Below are 20,671 nucleotides of genomic sequence, written 5' to 3'. Positions count from 1 at the left end.
ATCTTTTATATTGGTGTAAACCAAGTCCAGAGTGTACTTTCCCCGAGTTGCAAAATCCACATGTTGGTTGAAATGAGGGAGAGCCGTCTTCATATTGGCCTGGTTAAAATCCCCAGCAATGATGAAAACACTCTCTGAGTGTGTAGATTGCAGCTCAGTGATAGTCAGAGAGAGAACACTCATAGCCTCTTTAGTATTAGCGACGGGAGGCACATAAACAGCAGTGATGCTAACAACAGTAAACTCCCTGGGCAGGTAGAAAGGTCTGCAGTTAACAGTCAAAAGCTCGATGTCCAGAGAGCAGTAGCTGGTGACCGATCTGGCATTTTTGCAACAGTTGTTGTTTATGTAAACACACAGCCCGCCCCCTCGGGACTTGCCACTTAGACCGCTGTTTCTGTCAGCGTGGAATGTAGCGAGCCCCTCCAGGCTAACGACGTTGCAGGTATTGATGAGGTAAGCCATGTCTCCGTCAGGATGAGAGCACTGCAGTTTCCAAACTCCCTCTTTGCAGAGAGTTTGAGTTGTAGATGAGCTATTTTGTTATCCAGTGAGCGGACGTTGGAGAGCAGTATGGAAGGAAGCATCATTTTGTAGGGGTCCGATTTCAGCTTAGCTGTTAGCCCACCTCGACAGCCTCGCTTCCGCCGCTGGTCACACCGCCTTAGCTTGCTGTGCCTCCGGCGTGTGGTGCTCGGCCCGAAGCACTCCGAAGCCACATAAACAATCGACAGCAGTTGTATTTACGAGTCCAAAAACACTTGATGATCGTAACTCTAGCAGTCGCTGGCGGTCAAGTACTGATCTACTGGGTCAATGTATAGTTTGTAGCGTGTTAGGCGGCATATTTTTGTAGAAATGATTGATGCTTGTCAAGATTTGATTCAATCTACAGGGTCTCCTTAGACAGGAAACTTTTTAACCAATTTGTATGACATAATTAGGGTTCCAAGCCCACAGCGCAGGCGAACGGCTATGCCGTTCATCTGCTCTGTGAGCAGAGAACACTATTGTTTTTCGTGTGTTTTTAAATTATTTATTATTATTATTACGGAATTAAAACGCGTTGTGCAGCCCATGCGGATTTGTAACTAATCAATTGGATCAGGTATCTAAGTTCAGAACGTGCGCCCCTACTCAAACCCAGAAATTCAGACCCCTCAACAACTAGGGGGCGCTATAATAAAGGACAATGCGTTTACGTTTTTAATCACCAAACTACTGGTCCTACACTCAAAAACTTGATATCACTTTGTTTATTGGATGATTCTGCAAAATAAAGGGAATTGGCACACCCTTCGTTTCCCAGCTAGTTTTCGCGCTACTTGGCTACAAAGCTTAAACCTTTCTAGTTAAACTCCTCCTACATATTTTGTGCAATCTGCGCAAAACTCCATATATAACCATGTAATGGACAAATAAAAAAAGTTAACGCGGCAGATTTTTGAATTTGGACTTTTTCGAAAAGTAACGCTAAAATAAGTGATTGTTAGCTAGCTAGCTCTAAATGTAATTGCTGATTATTCTAAAACCATAACAGATTTTGACATGTCCTTCATAACAAATAGTCCAAATAAGATTTTGCACATGTGACCCGCATTTGAGGATCTTCCATCACTAGGGGGCGCTGTGATGTCTAGAAATCTACTACGCAAGAATGGCTGATCGGATTTTTACAAAACCTTCTTCATTCCCTTCCAGACATTGCCCTTAACTAAAGTATTAAATATGGTATTTATTGAAACAAGTGGGCGGGGCCTATTTCCAAAAGTGTGGAAAAAAACTTGAAAACTTCAAAAATTCACCTAAAATCAATTGTGCGGTGTAACAAGCTCAGATTTTCAGGATGTATTCCTTAAATAAGGTGCAACAAGTTTCTCACTGCATGTATTCCAGTTTTTGAAAGTGCCACACTCTGTTTTTTTCAAAGTTTGTAAAATGGAGAAATCAATGTATTTTCCACAAATATTGGTCAATCCCAATAAAAATGGCCTCTATCTGTAAAGCACAGCCAGAATAAACATGTCTTTCAGTTTGGTAAAAATCCAGGCGATTTTGACCAATTTACAAGATTTTAAAAATGAATGATACAAGATTATAAATTTTAATATTTTTTTTCTCTGAATCCATTTTTTTAATGACCATCAAAAAAATCGTGTGGTTAGATAAAACACTCTTGGACATTCATGAATATTTTCAGAATTTTAGAGCAAACCGTTGATTTAATAGGAATATTTATTTAGATAGTTTGACAAAAGCCTATTGTAAAGAGCTTTTCAGAAAATTAAGCAAGGGCTTCATCTCGTGGTTTGTTTTTGCAACTACAACAACTCTTACCATTAATAGTCTAAGTAAGGGGTATTCAATTAAAACTCAGAAGTCCACTTCAATAATTTTGTATGTATATATGTATGTATCCATATATATATATATATATATATATATATATATATATATATATATATATATATATATATATATATTAGGGCTGGGCAACGATTAAAATATTTAATCGCGATTAATCGCGATTAATCGCATTGTATTTACAAACTCCAAGAATGAATTCAAAAGTAGTGTAAAGAGCACTTTTATTTTAATGTTCTGCTGCCATATGAACAAAAGTGTTGTAACATTTGTAGCACTTATCAGTAACACATATTTAGTGTAAAGCTCAACTTAAACATGTAAAACAAAAAATAGCAATAATAATAAATTAAAGCTTATTGCCACTGACAGGGAATTCTCTTTATGGGGAAAAAATCTACCAAAAACAGGCAATTTCTGAGGTAACAGCAGGGAGCAGCATTACCATTTTATGTTCAATACCAAAGTTTAAGTTGGCAGTGGTTACAACTAACTTGTTTCTGTCATATTTGTTGCTGGAAGAACTTTAAACTGAAATGCTTGCTAACTCGATATGCTTGCGTTGCTTGCGTTTATTTGACGTTGACACGCGGTTTTTTGTTGTTGCTTTCTCGCGTGCATATAGTGAATGGCAGGGGAAAAACAGGCAAAAATACATGGATACTTTGAAACGCGAAGCGACTTCACCGACGGCGTCTAAGCAGAGACCCCCCCCCCCGCTCCGCTCCGCACAAAACTTGTTCCGTTCGCCAACTCACCGCCTCGCCTAAGCAAATAGAAACGTAACGTCACATCACGTGGTACGCAGTAGGGCAAGCTTGCATAGTCCGTCGCTGTTTCGCTGTAAAAGAGACGTGCGTTACCCTTGGTTTTACTCGGTAAATGACTGCTTTTTCCAAATCTAAGACCATGGTTTTTAAACATTGTTGCTATGGAACGGGCAACAGCGACTCGAGGTACGCTGATCGGCCGCATATGAAGGATGTTTTCTTCAAGACTGCCAAGGAGAAATGTGTGCGCTGGGTACACCGGTGCGGTCAGCCTACACAACAGTTCAACCTGGAAATTCCAAAAAAAGGTAAAAAACAAAGCAACTGGACTTGTTTTCCGTAGTTGAAGACGTTTCGCTTCCTCTCCCGGAAGCGAAACGTCTTCAACTACGGAAAACAAGTCCAGTTGCTTTGTTTTTTACCTTTTTTTGGAATGATCATGACCTGGATGACTGAGAATCTTCACCAGCATATTCAACCTGGAAAAAGTTACCAAATTCAAGTACATATGTAGCAAGCATTTTGTTGGAGGAAAGGGCCCAACCGAAGAACATCCTGACCCAATTCCAGCGACATCAAGTAGTGAACAGGTAAGAGTATTTTGGTGGCCGACATGTTAATAATGAAGCGCCTGCTACCATGATAGCATATAGGCTATCATGGTAGCAGGCGCTAACATGATACCCTGCTACCAGGATAGCTTACTCAAAAACATTTCAAATAAGACAAACATTAAACATATACCGATCCCTGGACGGACGCCATGATCGCCGTGCAGGAAAAAAAAAACAAAGCTTACCGTTCGATCAACTCGGCCCGTTTTCCGTTTTTTTAAGCCCTCGACACTCAAGCCATCGTTTGAGCTGAAGGTTGGTGTGTTCTTCGACAGTGCGGCCAGTAATCCGTGCGCCTGGGACATCGTCTTGGGAAAGTTTAACGGCTATAAAGTCGGTCATATCGCTGTTTCTGTTGCGCGTGTAATAGCTGGTTGCTACGGGCGTTCTCTACCTGTATGTCCTACTAGTGATGGGTCCGGCAACACCGATGCGTCGGCGCATGTGTCGGTCTCATAGAGCGAAACCCGTGTCGATGTGTGTATTGCTACGGAAAAGTCACGTGACCGATACAGGAACTGTTTCGGTCACGTGACCAATACAGCACCTGTTTCGAACTGACTGACGCGCCAAACTGTTTCTGTTCCCTCTAAGCTGCACGCGTGTGCATTCGCGCAAAGCAGCACACACAGCAAAGCTATGCTGCGCAGTAAATAAAATCCAAGGTGAACTGTAAACAAAATAATGGTTAATAATGGTTAATTTTTAACCATTTTGCAACTCTGGTGTGATGGTGTACCACAGTCTCGCTCTGTGAGCGCAAGGTGCTGATCGGAGCGCACCACTGATGGATGGGTTGGGCAGACGCCTTTATGGTTGGGCGGGTTGCGCTGTGCGTCTTTGTTCTGAGCGTCGTTTCAGAAAAAAAACGGCTGATCTACCATTAGTAGAAAGCTGCTACTCTGAGTAGTTCTTCCTCCCTTTGTCATACTCAGCATGTCCGATTTCAGAACAGATTATATTAGTCAGGTAACTAAACACAGCGGCCGATCAACCATTTGTAAAAAATAAAAAAGCCAGTCCACAAGCATCCTCCTTCACATTATTTATTGACTGTATCTAAAAAAAACCAAATATATGTTTAATTCAAATGAAAATATAAAATAATACAATGCAACATACAATGATTTAAATTGTATTGTGTATACTTGGTCATCAAATCAGTGTCAGTTAACTCTGACAACCAGGTAGCCTGTAGGGATTTTTAAGGTCCAGCAGGTGTCAGTATTCAGTGACACAGTATCGACACAGTATCGGCACAGAGTGGCAATGTGTCGAAACGTTTCATGACGCCTCATCGACCCATCACTATGTCCTACCTAAGCGGCAAAAGGGGCGTTGCTCTTGAGACGGTGACGTCACGTGCGCGGTACGCTATTCCTGCGGAAAACACTGCCTTCCGCATGTCGGCTTTGTTTTTTTCCGGCCAGCACCTTTCTTCCTCTGAATCCGAGGCTTGGCTGACAGCGAGGTTATTGGCGCATTATCGCCACCTACTGTTCTGATTCAAACCCCTACACCGCAGCAACAGACCTTCACAAAATAAAAGCATGTGAGCAACATGCGTTAACGCGCGTTAAAGAAAATATCGCCGTTAATAGTCTAATGAGTTATCGCGAAATTAACGCGTTAACTTGCCCAGCCCTAATATATATACACTAATGCTTTAATGTGGCGTTGTATGGAATACATTTAAAAATTCCAGCAGAGGACAGGATTTGATCATGGATGGATCTCTACAAACACACACACATATATCCATCCATCCATCCATTTTTTGACCCGCTTAATTCCTCATGGGGTTGCGGGGCTGCTGGTGCCTATCTCCAGCATATATATATATATATATATATATGATCACTCTTAACAGACTGTTCCTTCAGAGCCAAATCTGTGTGGAGGTCAACTAACTGCAAGCTAACTGACTCAGAAGTAAATCTATGGTTAAGCACTACAATACAAATATAGTCAGTTTATCAACATCCCACTGTTAATTCTTCTAGTTCAAACATACTTCATGTAAATTAAAATTATGACTGTTCATTAATATCAAACTAAACAGTAGACATTTTAAACCCCGTTTACATCTTAGTTAAATAGCTTGAGGCTGTACATGTGTAAATTCCTATGTTGAGCGACGTACTTGAACCCATCACACACGCAGTATTTGATCCAGTCCGACATTTCTCTGTGTTCAGCGCTGGGTTTCGTCCATACAATGGATGATGAAGGAGAGTATTGGATGTAGAAGGATTTCATGCTCTTTGGTAAGGTGATAACTGTATTTCATCTCATGATTTACAAAGACTTGGAAGAGGATTAAAAACAACCTATGCTGTAATTTGGTAAATTACAGGTCATAGTTTCATAATTAAAAAGGATTTTATATTTTTGTTTTACATGGGTTAAAGATGATTCCGGTGTTTTGAGTTGGGAACATTTTTTAAAGTGCATGTAAAACATCGCAATGGAAATGTGAGGAATGAAGAAAAAACAATGCTGTAAAAATTGATAAAGTGAGTTTATTTAGCTGAATGCAATAATAATATTATCGTGTGCAGGCTAGGTTTTTTGTTGTTGCTGATCAAAAAGCTGGATCAGACTACTGGATCAGATTCCATGGATTCTCTGAAAGGACATGGCGAGCCTGTGCCCCAAGCAGAACTGAACCTCCATTGACAAACTTCATTCTTCTTACTGACGTGAACTTGCCAGTGGTAACAACACAAACCACTGAACAAAGAAAAGAAAAAAAAAACAACTGAACTCGCAACATAATTTGTCTTGACTGACGACTGAAATATATTATATATAGTCACAGAGGGTGTTGGGGTAGCTGGGGCTTTCTTCCTGAAGTCCACAACCATCTCCACTATTTTTACAGCATTGAGCTCTAAGTTGTTCTCCCTGCACCAGGTCACCAGATGGTCACCCTCCCACAATCAGAGATAAATCCCATGAGAGTGGTGTCGTGCGCAAATTTTAGAAGCTTGACAACTGTTGTTTTCCACCAGTCGGAAGGTGCTGCCGCCTCCACACCACACAGAGAGACAGCTGGTCAGAATGCTCTCTATGGTACTTGTGTAGAGGGTTGTGAGGATGGGCGGGGGCAGTTGGGCTCTCCTCATCCTCCGCAGGAAGTACAAGCGCTTCTGTGCCCTCCTCACCAGATGTGGTGTTCACAGAGCAGGTGAGGTTTTCTGTGATGTGCACCCTGAGGAATTTGGTGCTGCTAACCACCTCCACAGCTGAGCTGTTGATGAGTTTGTGTCATCTGCGAACTTCATGATGTGATTGGGGGTGAACCTGGGGGTGCAGTCGTGTGTCATCAGAGTAAACAACAGGGGGCTGCGGACGCAGCCCTAAGGGGAGCCCGTGCTGAGGGTGATGATATCAGAGGTGGTCTGTCAGACCCGGACTGACAGTGGTCAGGAGGTGAGGAAGTGTTGAGGGGTGTGCTGAAGCCCAGATGTTCCAGGTTTTCCACCAGATGCTGTGGGATGAGGGTGTTGAACGCTAAAGTCCAGGAACATGCTCAAAGGGAGCGCGGCGTAGGTGGGCTTGGATGAGGGTGTTAAATTTCATCCAATAAACACTTTGTTTATTGGATGATTCTGCAAAATAAAGGGAATTGGCACACCCTTCGTTTCCCAGCTAGTTTTTGCGCTACATGGCTACAAAGGTTAAACCTTTGTTAAACTCCTCCTACATTTTTTGTGCAATCCGCGCAAAACTTTATATATAAGCGTGTCATGGACAAATAAAAAAAGTTATCGCGGCGGATTTTTGAATTTTGACTTTTTCGAAAAGTAACGCTAAAATAAGTGATTGTTAGCTAGCTAGCTCTAAATGTAAATGCTGATTATTGTAAAACCATAACAGATTTTTACATGTCCTTCACAACCCATAGTCCAAATAAGATTTTGCACATGTGACCCGCATTTGAGGATCGTCCATCACTAGGGGGCGCTGTGATGTCAAGAAATCTACTACGCAAGAATGGCTGATCGGATTTTTACAAAACCTTCTTCATTCCCTTCCAGACATTGCCCTTAACTAAAGTATTGAATATGGTATTTATTGAAACAAGTGGGCGGGGCCTATTTCCAAAAGTGTGGAAAAAAACTTGAAAACTTCAAAAATTCACCTAAAATCACTTGTGTGGTGTTACAAGCTCGGATTTTCAGGATGTATTCCTTGAATAAGGTGCAACAATTCTCTCACTGCATGTATTCCAGTTTTTGAAAGTGCCACACTCTGTTTTTTTCAAAGTTTGTAAAATGGAGAAATCAATGTATTTTCCACAAATGTTGGTCAATCCCAATAAAAATGGCCTCTATCTGTAAAGCACAGCCAGAATAAACATGTCTTTCAGTTTGGTAAAAATCCAGGCGATTTTGACCAATTTACAAGATTTTAAAAATGAATGATACAAGATTATAAAGTTTAATTTTTTTTTTCTCTGAATCCATTTTTTTTATGACCATCAAAAAAATCGTGTGGTTAGATAAAACACTCTTGGACATTCATGAATATTTTCAGAATTTTAAGGGCAAACCGTTGATTTTTAACAAATTTATGAAATTTGTGATCAGTTCACAGCTCTCATCATCAAGAGCTCTGCCATCCAGAACTGTGAACAGGGCGGCCATTATGCCCATATTTGGGCACATCACCGGAAGTGACGTCACATCCCGTGTTTTTTCTAAGCGGAGCAGAGACTTGAAATGGGAGGATAGCTTTTAGAGTTTTGAGAAGAACACATAATTTAAAAAATTTAATTGAATATAAAAAAGATCAAGCAGAAGCAAGGAAAGTTATTTAGAAGGCAAAGAAGACAAAATGGAGAGATTATTGTGATTCAATAGGCAGAACAACCCCTATAGCTTAGGTATGGGGAATGATTAAGAAAATGAAGGAAAATAGACCAGAGAAAACATATCCAGTTCTAAAACATGAAGATGGAACAGCAGTAACAAATGAAGAAAAACTAGAAGTAATGGCAAGAACATTTGCAAAGATCCATAGTTCAGATAATTTACCAGAAACGGGAAAATTTAGGAGAGAGCAGACAAGAAGGATAAATGATTTTATTTTAGAAGGTGAAACAACTCCAGGAAATGTCATGGATGTTTATTTTTCTATGCAAGAAATGAAGAGAGTGATGTTTAGATCAGGATTAACAGCACCAGGAAAAGATCAGATATGCTATATTATGTTAAAAAAAAACTTAGGGAAACAAGCTGAAGAAAAACTTCTAGGTTTATATAATAAGATTTGGAAAGAAGGAAGATTACCTTCTAATTAGAAGGTAGCAATTATTGTGCCAATTATTAAACCAGGAAAGGATCCAACAAACCCTTTAAGTTATAGACCAATTGCACTTACTTCATGTTTAGGAAAGATTATGGAAAGAATGATAACAGAAAGGATTACATATTATGTAGAAAGTAAAAGACTGTTGTCTTCATGTCAAAGTGGATTCAGAAAAGGAAGTACAATGGATCCAGTTGTGTGTTTGGAATCAGATATTAGAAAAGCTCAGATTAATAGGGAAGTAGTAGTAGCAATATTTTTTGATAATGAGAAGGCATATGACATGGTATGGAAGGATGGGTTGCTTATAAAATCATGTAAAATGGGCATAACAGGAAGGGCCTATAATTGGATTGAAGATTTCTTGTTTAATAGGGTTATACAGGTACAGATGGGAGTAACAAAATCTGATAAATATAAAATTGATAATGGAACTCCACAGAAAAGTATTATCAGTCTTTTATTATTCTCAATTGTAAGTAATGAACAACTGACAACAGCTTAATCGGTAAGTGTATCTGTCGCTGCTCCTGCAGTTAATTAATGAATTATTTCCACCTGTGGCCACGTCACCTGTCAGCGTGTATTCCCTCACTGCCAGTAACTTAGCTGATAAACCAAACAGGGATATCCTCATGATTTGCTATTAGCTCAGGCTAATTTAGCATGATGCACTTTTTCTTTTTTCTTTTTTTAACAATGTTCGGAATGTGAAACAGTGTCCCGCATTTAATGGGTCTGATTCAGAAAAAGTGAAAAAAATTCCACCTGAGCTTTTCTGTAACAAAGAAGGCAGAGCTGCATCGTCTGTCAGTCAATAAGCAGAAGCTCCACTTCAGGAGCAGCTGCTCACCAGGACCGCCGTTAAATAAAATCACAAGGATTTTGATGCATGCAAATTATTAAGGAAACTACGTCAAATAATAAAAAAATAAACTGCAGCTACGATATGGACTGGAGAACGTGAGCAGAAATTGTCAAGTCAAGAGGTGAGTGGACTGTGAAGCAGTTTGGCAACAGTGTGAAGGAAGAACTTGATGCTGCCGAGATGAAAGTTAACCAGGTGATGATGTGGAAAGTGAAGGAGAGGATGGGAGGCTGTCCAGGATGACGCCAAGGCTCTGAACCTGTAAATGAAGAACATTCATTATATTCATTTTATATATATATATATATATATATATATATATATATATATATATATATATAGGGAACAGTTCATGGTGGGGGTTTGAGGGTCTCTGTTGATGCTATGGGCTGGGGACATGCAGCGCTGGGATGAAATGTCCTTAATTGAGGGAAGAGGAGCCCCGATGATCCCTTCTGCTGTACCCACCACTCTCCTCATTTTCCACCAGTCGGAGGTGCTGCTGCCTCCACACCACACAGAGAGACAGCTGGTCAGAATGCTCTCTATGGTACTTCTGTAGAAGGTTGTGAGAATGTGTGGGGACAGGTGGGCTCTCCTCATCCGCAGGAAGTACAAGCGCTTCTGTGCCCTCTTCACCAGTGATGTGGTGTTCACAGACCAGGTGAGGTTGACCGTGATGTGCACCCCCAGTAACTTGGTGCTGCTAACCACCTCCATAGCTGAACTGTTGAGTTTGTGTCATCTGCGAACTTCATGATGTGATTGGGGGTGAACCTGGGGGTGCAGTCGTGTCTCAGAGTAAACCGCAAGGGGCTCCGGATGCAGCCCTGAGGGGAGCCCGTGCTGAGGGTGATGACATCAGAGGTGGTCTGTCAGACCCGGACCGACAGTGGTCAGGAGGTGAAGAAGTGGTGAAGGGGTGTGCTGAAGCCCAGATGTTCCAGTTTTTCCACCAGATGCTGTGGGATGAGGGTGTTGAACGCTGAAGTCCAGGAACATGCTCAAAGGGGGCGGTACGTGGGCTTGGAACCCGTTAATAACTGCTTGCAGTTCTAGTTGAATTTGACTTTGTAAAGTGCCTTGAGATGATGTGTTGTGAATTGGCGCCATTTAAATAAAACTGAATTGAATTGAAGTTCAGCCCTTTACACGCCCAGATTCAACCATAGTTGATCAATGCAAAGCACCCTATGAATGTTAATGTGTATCAAAAATGGCTCAGCTCATACTTTTTTTTCCATCATGGTGACATGGCAGCCACGAAAAAAGGCAAAGAAACTAAGAAAAATTAAGAGAGAAGTTGATTAGATGTGAAAATTAGAGGGCACATATGATGCCCACATTAAAAAAAATTGTTAATAAGTTGTTCAAATAAATTGTTAAAAAGTAAATGAGACTTAGCTCCATGTTTAAATTCCCCTTTGGCTGTGCGTTCAGATCAACATTCAGAAGAGGGAGAGAGACCTGGACGAATGAGAAGTTAAGTCCCAGCGCATATTAACAAAAAAACAACAACAAAAAAACAAACTACAAACAGCATTTTAGGAAGCCCATGTACCGTGTTTTGAGCCAAACTGAAGTATCCGTATGGGACACTTTGTTCCATGTTTTTCCTGCAGTCTGCAATTTGTATACACTAGATGTCACTCCACACCGTACTTTCCTAAGGCCAACGAAGCAGAGGTCCCTGACGGTGATCTCATTGACTAAGTCTGGGTGTAAAATTGGCTTATATGATTAAATGTACAGTTAAAATGGCTGAACTATATTAGCTGGTATCATCTTTTTGGGCTTGTTTGGTTTGTTATAGGATCCAATTGAAGGCAACAGAAGTAAAGTAAAACAATCATTTAATAATGAAAAAATAGATATGGAGCATGGATAACAGGCATAGAAATAGAGGAACCAAAGACACGGGATGAACATCACACAGCTTATATACACGGGAGAGTGATTGAAAAAAGGCGAGGGGAGCAGGTGAGAGAAATCAGATGGAAATGAGCAACAGCTGAGAAGAATGAGGGCAGAGCGGAGGGAGAAGGGATAGGGAGAATGATTACCAGGGGTAGAAAGGAAGGGACATGGGAATGGATCTAACAGAAATTTAAATGTATAGGAATACAAGAATGAACTTAGACTAAAATAAACAAAGAAATGAACAAAACCGGCCACATTATTCAAGCGATAATGAACACTGGAGAAAATTAAACAAGTCAAGGCCTAGCAAGAAAATAATCAAAATGGAAACAGATGAAAACCAAAACATAACAGTAGTGGATTGTGACACTTTGTAAATGTATCATTTGTAAATGTATCATTTCAAAATACAGTTAAATAAGAAATATTGTATTGATATATATTTTCTATGCTTTTGTGGGATTTTAAAGGTAGATTTGAAGAAAGTTGATGTCAATGAGAAAATATGTAGATCTGAGAGAGAGCCGTGGGCCTTGAACTAAAAGAGGGTTGGGAGTAGCAGAGGTTGGAAGACCATAGAAAAGGAGAAACTAAGGCTAATAAAGATGATTGCCATCTTATTAATCAGTGATATAAGTTTAATATTAGTGTATCATAATAGAAAAACAGGGCGCGCTGGTGGTGCAGCGGGTAGCACAACCCATGTACGGAGGCGACTCCCACCTGCGGCCCTTTGCCGCATGTCTCTCACCCTCTTCCTCCCCCCTTCCTTTCAGCCTACTGTGATTAAAAGCGAGCCACTAGAGCCGCGAAAAATCTCAAAGAAGAAAAAAAACAACAACAACCCACAAACTAATCTGTTGTTGTTAATTTTCCTTTTAGATCTTCCTGAAAAGTGACCGTGTGTCAAGGATGGTGCAGAGTGGTGGATTTTCGGCAAGTGATTCTCGTGAGGTATTTAAGAAACACATAGAGAAGCGGGTACGCAGCCTGCCTGAGATCGATGGACTGAGTAAAGAGACTGTGTTGAGCTCCTGGATAGCTAAGTTTGACACCATCTATCGAGGCGAGGAAGACCCAAGGAAGCAACAGCAGAGGATGACTGCAAGTGCCGCCTCTGAGCTTATTCTAAGCAAGGACCAACTATATGAGATGTTTCAGCAGATTCTGGGAATAAAGAAGTTTGAGCACCAACTTCTCTACAATGCCTGCCAGGTTAGTATATCAACATGCCCTTTCTCTTGCCCATTCCTCTCTCATGATTATGCAAAACAATGCTCAAAAAATTAAAGAGACACTTTTTAATCAGAGTATAATATCAAGTCAATTAAACTCTTTGAATATGGATCTGGTCAGTTTTAGTTTGAATGGAAATAATAACAGATGCTTTAAAGGGGCAACAAGGGGACGACCCCAAAAACAGGAATGGTTCTACAGGTGGAGCCCACAGACATTTTCCCTTCTTACATCTGTAGTATTTGCTCCTTTGTGCAGGGACAAACAGGATGAGTACAAAGTGGGCCACTTGCATGAATGTCTCAGAGAAAACCATTTTAAACAGACGTCATGAGGGCTAAGTGAGGACATGACATCCTCTAGTAGACCCCATGATTACTACCCAGTACTGTGAAGCTTGAGTGGCATTTGCCAGAAAACAACAAAGTTGTCAAGTTCAGTATTGGTGCTCTGTTCTTTTATCAACTGGGATCAGGTTCGTTCATGTTCCAGACATGAAAGGACCTGGAGAACCTGCAGTGAAGGTAATGCAGCCTTCAACATTTTTCAGCAAGATCACTTTGGTCGTGGCTCAGTATTGGTCTGGGGAGCCATATCCACAGACCTCTGCAGGATAATTGATGGCCAAGGCCCTACGTAATTCTGATCATCAAACATGTAAAATGAAATTTTCAAATATGAAGTTTAACTCCTTAATATATATATTTTTAAATGCACAGTGATCTACGGCACCAGCATATATATATATATATATATATATATATATATATATATATATATATATATATATATATACACACACACATATATATATATGTCTGTCTGCTCCTGTTTTTCCGCCTTCGTTCCCGTCTTGTCAAGTTTGTTTTTTGTTTGGCTGCGCTGCTGGACAATATCCTGACAGTACGAGCCAGCCAAAGGATGAACCCGAGCACACAGGATCTGCTTCGCCTCAGTCCGAGGTCTCCATGGGTGCCATCTGTCTCTGGTTCCATTGCGCATCGGCCCGAGGTCACCGTGGGTGCCTTTGCCCCTGGTTCTGCTCTGCTGGGAGGAGTCGCTCCGCTTCAGCCCAAGATCTCCGTGGGTGCCTTCGCCTCTGGTTCTGCTCCGCCGGGAGGAGTCACTCTGCTTCAGCCCAGGATCTCCGTGTGGGTGCCTTCGCCTCTGGTTCGTCTCGCCAGGGTCGCTGTTCTGCGGCTCCCGCTTCTGGTTCGTCTCGCCGGGGTCGCTGTTTGCAATCTCTGCCTCTGGTTCGTCTGCCGGGGTCACATCCGCGACGCCCCGTCTCTGACTCTGTTCCCCTGGCTCACCCTCCGCGAAGCCCGCTTCCGATGCTGCCCAGCATTAAAAGACAGCGCTTTCTGTTGTCGCTGCCCAGCGTTAACTGTCGCAGCTGCCCAGCATGATGAAGACGTTGCTGCCCGGCGCCTTCTAGTTCTACTTTAGCTTCCAGTTCTAACTTTTGTGTTTTGTTCCTGCCTTAGTATACTTCTTTCTGCCTTAGTTTTCTAGTTTAGCTTTAATTTTCTAGTTCTGCTTAGTTTTCTAGTTCTGCTTTAGTTTTGCAGTTTGCTCTAGCTTTCTAGCCGGCCTTAGTTTTTCTAGTTCTGTTTAGTCGTGTTTTTCCTGCCTCAGTTTTCTAGTTTCTGCCCTAGTTCCCTAGTTTCCTGTCTTTGTTTTGAGTTATTTTTAACCCTCTAGTTTCAAATTACTTAGCATCCCTTAGTTCCGAAATTATTTAGTGGCTCTTAGGATTCTTGTAGTTCTTTAGTTTTTGTCTGGCTTTAGTTTTCTAGTTTTTGTCTTTGTTTTCGAGTACCTGCCTTTGTTTACTAGATCTGCCTTAGTTTTCCAGTTGTGCCCTAGTTTTCTATTTTGTTTTAATTTTCTAGTTCTTGAGGTTTCTAGTGTTGTTTAAACCTTGTAGTTCCTGTCTTAGCTTTGTAGTTCTCGTCTTAATGTTGTAGTTTCCGTCTCAGTCTTGTAGTTCCTGACTTTATTCTGTAGTTCTGACCTTTATTTTCTAGTTCTTGCTTTAGTTACCCAGTTTTGATTTAGTTTTCCAGTTTTCGTTTTCTAGTTTTGCTTCAGTTTTGTAGTCTTTGTTTTAATTTTCTAGTTTTTACCTTGATTTTCTTTTCTCTGTGCTCTATAGGTTCCTGTGCAATACGGGTATCTGCGCTATATGGGTTCCTGCACCGTATGGGTTCCTGTGCTTTCCCGGCACTCATTAAGGTCCTGGCGCTCATTAAGGTCCCGGTGCTCATTAAGGACCCGGCGCTTGTAAGGTTCCTGGGCTCCCTAGATATGAGCTGTGTTACGCTCCTTTGTTTTGTCTTGATCCTCGTGTTCTTTGGTTTTGTCTGGTTCTTGCCCTCTGTAGTTTCAGTTTGGTTTTGGCTTCCCCTGGTTCCCCTGTTCTAGTTCTCCTGAGTCCTCCTAGTTCCTCTGTTTCCTTAGTGTTTTAGTATTCTAGGTTTTGCGTTTAGTCTTCCGGAGTTTGCTTTAGTTTTATAGTTTTGCTTTAGTGTTCTTGTTTATTCCCTAGTTTTCTAGCTTTGTTTTGATTTTCTAGTTTTTGCTTTATTTTTTAGTCTATGCCTGAATTTTCTAGTTTTTGCCTTTGTTTTCTGGTTCTTGGTTTGGTTCTTTATTTTTGTCTTACGCTCTATGGGTTCCAGCGCTCATTAGGTCCCAGCGCTCGTTTAGGTTTCTGACTCCCTAGTTTTGAGCTATTTCACACCCCTTAGTTGTCTGATTCTAGTTCTCCTTAGTTTCTCTTTTTGGCTTCCCCTGGTTTCTCCATTGTTCTGGTTCTCCTGTAGCCTCCTAGTTCCTCTGTTTCCCCCATGTTTAGATCCACCAGAGCCCTCCGGCGCACCCGTGTAGCCATCTGTGCCCTCTGGTGCATCCGACCTGTCGCTGCCCAGCACACGCAGGCTGCCGCCAGAGCCCTCCGGCGCACCCGTGTCGCCGTCTGTGCCCTCCGGAGCACCCGGTCTGTTGCTGCACAGCGCACCCTTGGTTCCCCGGCGTGTTAGGACACCCTCTGTCTCCTGGTGATTTAGATTTCTTGGTTCCCAGCGTGTTAGGACGCCCTCCATTCCCTGGCATGTTAGGACGCCCTTTGTTCCCTGGTGTTTAGATTTCTCTGTTCCTGGTGTATGGATTTCCTCACACCCCGACATTTTCCTCATGCCCGGCATTTCCTTCACGCCCTGGCGTTTCCTCTCTGGCGTTGTCGTATGCCTGTTCCTTCCCCTAGTGTTCGCACGCTAGTTGTGCTCCAGTGTATTTGTGCGTCTGTTGAGCCCTAGCGTTGGCGTGCATCTGTCCTCCCCTCTGGCTTTGTCGTACGCCTGCTCCTTCCCTCCGGCATTGTCGTACACCTGTTCCTTCCCTCTGGCGTTGTCGTACGCCTGTTCCTTCCCTCCAGCATTGTTGTATGCCTGTTCCTATCCCTGGCGTTCCGCACCCTAGTTGTGCTCCAGCATATTCGTGCGTCTGTTCAGCCCTAGCGTTTTTGTACGTCTGTCCTTCCCTCTGGCATTGTTGTACACCTGTTTTGTCCCCCAAGCGTTTCCTTAGTTTTTGTTTTTTGTTCCCTAGTTTCTGTATTGTTCTAGTGCTCCTGGGTTATCATAGTTCTCCTGTTTCTCCAGTGTTCCCTAGTGTCCTGCGTTTCCTGTTGTTCCCCTGGCGATTCTGTACGCCTGTTTCCCCGGCATTTCCGCACGTCTGTTGTTCACCTGCCGTTTTGGTAGGCTAGTTGTGCTCCAGCGTTTGTTGAGCCCTAGCGTTTCCATACGCCCGTTTCCCTGGCGTTTCCGTATGCCCGTTTCCCTGGCGTTTCGGTACGCCCGTTTCCCTGGCGTTTCCATATGCCCATTTCCCTGGCGTTTTCATACACTAGTTGTGCTCCAGCGTTTTTATACGCTTGTTGAGCCCTAGCATTTCTGTACGGCTGTTTTTTTCAATTCACTTCAATTCAGTTTTATTTATATAGCGCCAAATCATGAAACATGTCATCTCAAAGCACTTTACAAAATCAAGTTCAATCATTTTATACTGATTGGGTCAGATTATACAGATTGGTCAAAAATGTCCTATATAAGGAAACCAGTTGATTGCATCAAAGTCCCGACAAGCAGCATTCACTCCTGGGGAAGAGTAGAGCCACAGGGAGAGTCGTCTGCATTCTGCGATCCCTCATACTGAGCAAGCATGAAGCGACAGTGGGAAGAAAAACTCCCCATTAACAGGAAGGAAAACCTCCGGCAGAACCGGGCTCAGTATGAACGGTCATCTGCCTCGACCGACTGGGGGTTACAGAAGACAGAGCAAAGACACAAGAGAGAAAAAAAAGCACAGAAGCACACATTGATCCAGTAATCTGTTCTACATTAGATGGTAGTAGCGGGTGAGCAGTCTTCTCTGGATGATGTCACAGTAAACAGAACGCCAGACCAGGTGTACCTACTATGAAGATAAAAGAGAGAGAACAGAAAGTTAAAGCAGAAATGACAACACATAATGCATAATTGAAGAACAGTAGAACTCTATAGAGTGAGAAAATTAGATCCTGATATCCTCCAGTAGCCTAAGCCTATAACAGTAAAACTATAAAGGTAGCTCAGAGTAACATGAGCCACTCTAGTTATAAGTTTTGTCAAAAAGGAAAGTTTTAAGATTAGTCTTAAAAGTAGACAGGGTGTCTGCCTCATGGACCAAAACTGGGAGTTGGTTCCACAGGAGAGGAGTCTGATAGCTAAAGGATCTGCCTCCCATTCTACTTTTAGAGACTCTAGGAACCACCAGCAGACCTGCAGTCTTAGAGCGAAGTGCTCTGTTAGGAACATACGGGGTAATCAGAGTTCTGATATATGATGGAGCTTGATTAATAAGGGCTTTTTACGTTAGAAGAAGAATTTTAAATTCTATTCTTGATTTAACAGGAAGCCAATGAAGGGAAGCTAAAATTGGAGAAATATGATCCGGCTTGTTGATTTTTATCAGCACTCTTGGTGCAGCATTATGGATCAGCTGAAGGCTTTGAACTGCATTTTGTGGACTTCCTGATAGTAAAGAATTACAATAGTCCAGCCTTGAAGTAACAAATGCATGGACCAGTTTTTCAGCATCACTCCTGGACAGAATGTTTCTAATTTTGGCGATATTCCTGAGGTGAAAAAAGGAAACTCTGGAAACCTGTTTAATATGGGATTTAAATGACATGTCTTGGTCAAAAATAACACCAAGATTTTTTACTTTATTACCAGAGGCCAAGTTAATGCCACACAGATTAAGTGAATGGTTAAGAAGTTTATTTTTTGAGGACTCTGGCCCAAAGATTACAACTTCGGTCTTGTCAGAATTTAGATGCAGGAAATTTAAAGTCATCCAGCTTTTGATGTAATCAAGACATGACTGCAGTCGAAGTAATTGATTGGATTCATCAGGATTTATGGATAAATATAGCTGAGTATCATCAGCATAACAGTGGAAATTAATCCCATGCTGTCTGATAATTTTGCCGATCGGAAGCATATATATAGTAAAGAGAATTGGTCCAAGGACTGAACCCTGTGGTACTCCACAGGTGACCCTAGAATTTGAGCAAGATTTATTATTAACATGAACAAACTGGAATCTGTCCGACAGATAAGATTTAAACCAGCCTAATGCTTTCCCCTTAATCCCTACAGTATGCTCAAGTCTTTGTAGGAGAATATTGTGATCAACTGTATCAAATGCAGCACTGAGATCTAACAGGACAAGTACAGACACAAGTCCATTATCTGAGGCCATGAGAATATCATTAGTGACCGTCACCAGAGCTGTTTCAGTGCTATGATGAGCTCTGAAGCCTGACTGAAACTCCTCAAGTAGGTCATTGCTTTGTAAATGTTCACAAAGTTGATTAGCAACTACTTTCTCAAGAATTTTAGATAAGAAAAGAAGATTAGATATAGGTCTGTAGTTTACTAACTCATCTTGATCAAGAGAAGGTTTCTTAAGTAAAGGTTTAATAACAGCTACTTTAAAAACCTGTGGTACATATCCATTTACTAAGGATAGATTAATCATGTCTAAAATAGTGCCACTGATCAAAGGGAATATGTCCTTAAACAACTTGGTTGGGATTGGGTCTAACATACAGGTTGAAGGTTTAGATGAAGCTAAAATTTTAGATAGCTCAGAAAGCTCTACTGCTTCTGAACAGTTCAAACACTGCGCAGGTTCTAAAGATTCCTCCAATGTCTTTTCCCCTTAGTTCCCTCGTGTTTCCGTACGCGTTTTAGCTTCCAGTGTTCTCTAGCCTCTTTGTTCCCCAGTGTTCTCTTGCCTCCTTGTTCCCCAGTGTTTGCTAGGCTCTTCGGTTCCCCTGTGTTTTTTTGGCCCTGTAGTTTATCTTTGTTTTTCTAGGTTATTTGGTTCCTCGTGTGTGTGTTCTGATTCTCATCACCTGTCAGGCTCCCTTTATAAGCTCACCTTTGTTTGTCGTTTGTCACTGGTTCGTAGTGTTCTGTTCCTCGACATCATGCCTGTCTGCTCCTGTTTTCCCGCCTTGGTTCCTGTCTCGTAAAGTTTGGTTTTTGTTTGGCTGCGCTGCTGGTCTCTGTTCCTCCGTCTTCGTCTTGGTCTCTGGTCCCGTTCCTGGTTCTGCATCAGCACAGCTTCTCTCTATATCATGGACTACTGTTCTTCCGCTTCAGGGACTCTGTACCTGCCAGCCAGCTCCTGCATCCTTTACCTCCGCCTGGTAACAAACTCTGGTTCTCCATGTCATCACCATCAACTACTGGCAATAAACTCTCTTAAAACCTACTCTGTGTGTGCATGCTGTGTCCGGATTCATCCAGGACAATATCCTGGGGTTCAAATCCAACCCTGGGCCTTTCTGCATGGAGTTTGCATGATCTCCCTGTGCATGCGTGGGTTCTCTCTGGGTACTCCGGCTTCCTCCTTCAGTCCAAAAACATGACTAATTGGCTTCTCGAAATTGTATATATATATATATATTTTTTTTTATTATTATTTTAAATAGTGTCCTGTCTGGCAATGTGGCAATACATTTTTTTGACTTGATGCCAAAAAGAGCCCAACAGATTTTACTTTTACAAGTGGAGCAGTACTGCTTTTGCCATAGTGCTCCACTTAATTTATACATGTAATTAGTTTTATTATAATTTATGCAGGGAGTATTTCATGTTATATGGACACTGCGATGAGAAAGTAGAAGAGGAAAAGAAATGCAAGAAAAGAAGAAAAGGAGAAAAAGTGAAAGAAAGAGGAAATAAAAGGGAGAGAATGATACGTCTTCGGTCTGCTTCATCACCTGCAAAGAGAGATGTAAAAAGAACAGCACTACCAACGGCTATAGTATTACAGATACCATAAAATAACACCTTGATATCATCGCTGAATTATATGTAGTATTATTTAATACGACATGTATAACGTGGCAGCTGAAGATAAAAATAAGATTGTGGAAGTAAATCTGTAAGTATCTGGAACCAAGTAGTGCACTAGTGTATGTAAAGTTTATCCAAAAACAAATGCTCAATAGTGGTTGTGAA

General features: G+C 41.7%; 1 protein-coding gene across 2 annotated transcripts in view; it reads left to right on the top strand.

Annotated features, from left to right (window-relative positions):
* The window catches only part of LOC105920400 (calcium-dependent secretion activator 1), a 710,204-nt gene that overhangs the window by 33,457 nt on the left and 656,076 nt on the right, over positions 1-20,671 (top strand). For both annotated transcript variants that reach the window (XM_036151653.1, XM_036151654.1), the window contains exon 3: positions 12,735-13,067. In XM_036151653.1, coding sequence (XP_036007546.1) covers positions 12,735-13,067 — 333 coding nt within the window. The remainder of the gene's footprint in view (positions 1-12,734; positions 13,068-20,671) is intronic.

Source organism: Fundulus heteroclitus, chromosome 20 (assembly GCF_011125445.2).
Source record: "Fundulus heteroclitus isolate FHET01 chromosome 20, MU-UCD_Fhet_4.1, whole genome shotgun sequence".
Classification (NCBI taxonomy): domain Eukaryota; kingdom Metazoa; phylum Chordata; class Actinopteri; order Cyprinodontiformes; family Fundulidae; genus Fundulus; species Fundulus heteroclitus.
The sequence above is the reverse complement of the archived record's forward strand: the minus strand, read 5'-3'. Positions and strand labels throughout refer to the sequence as shown.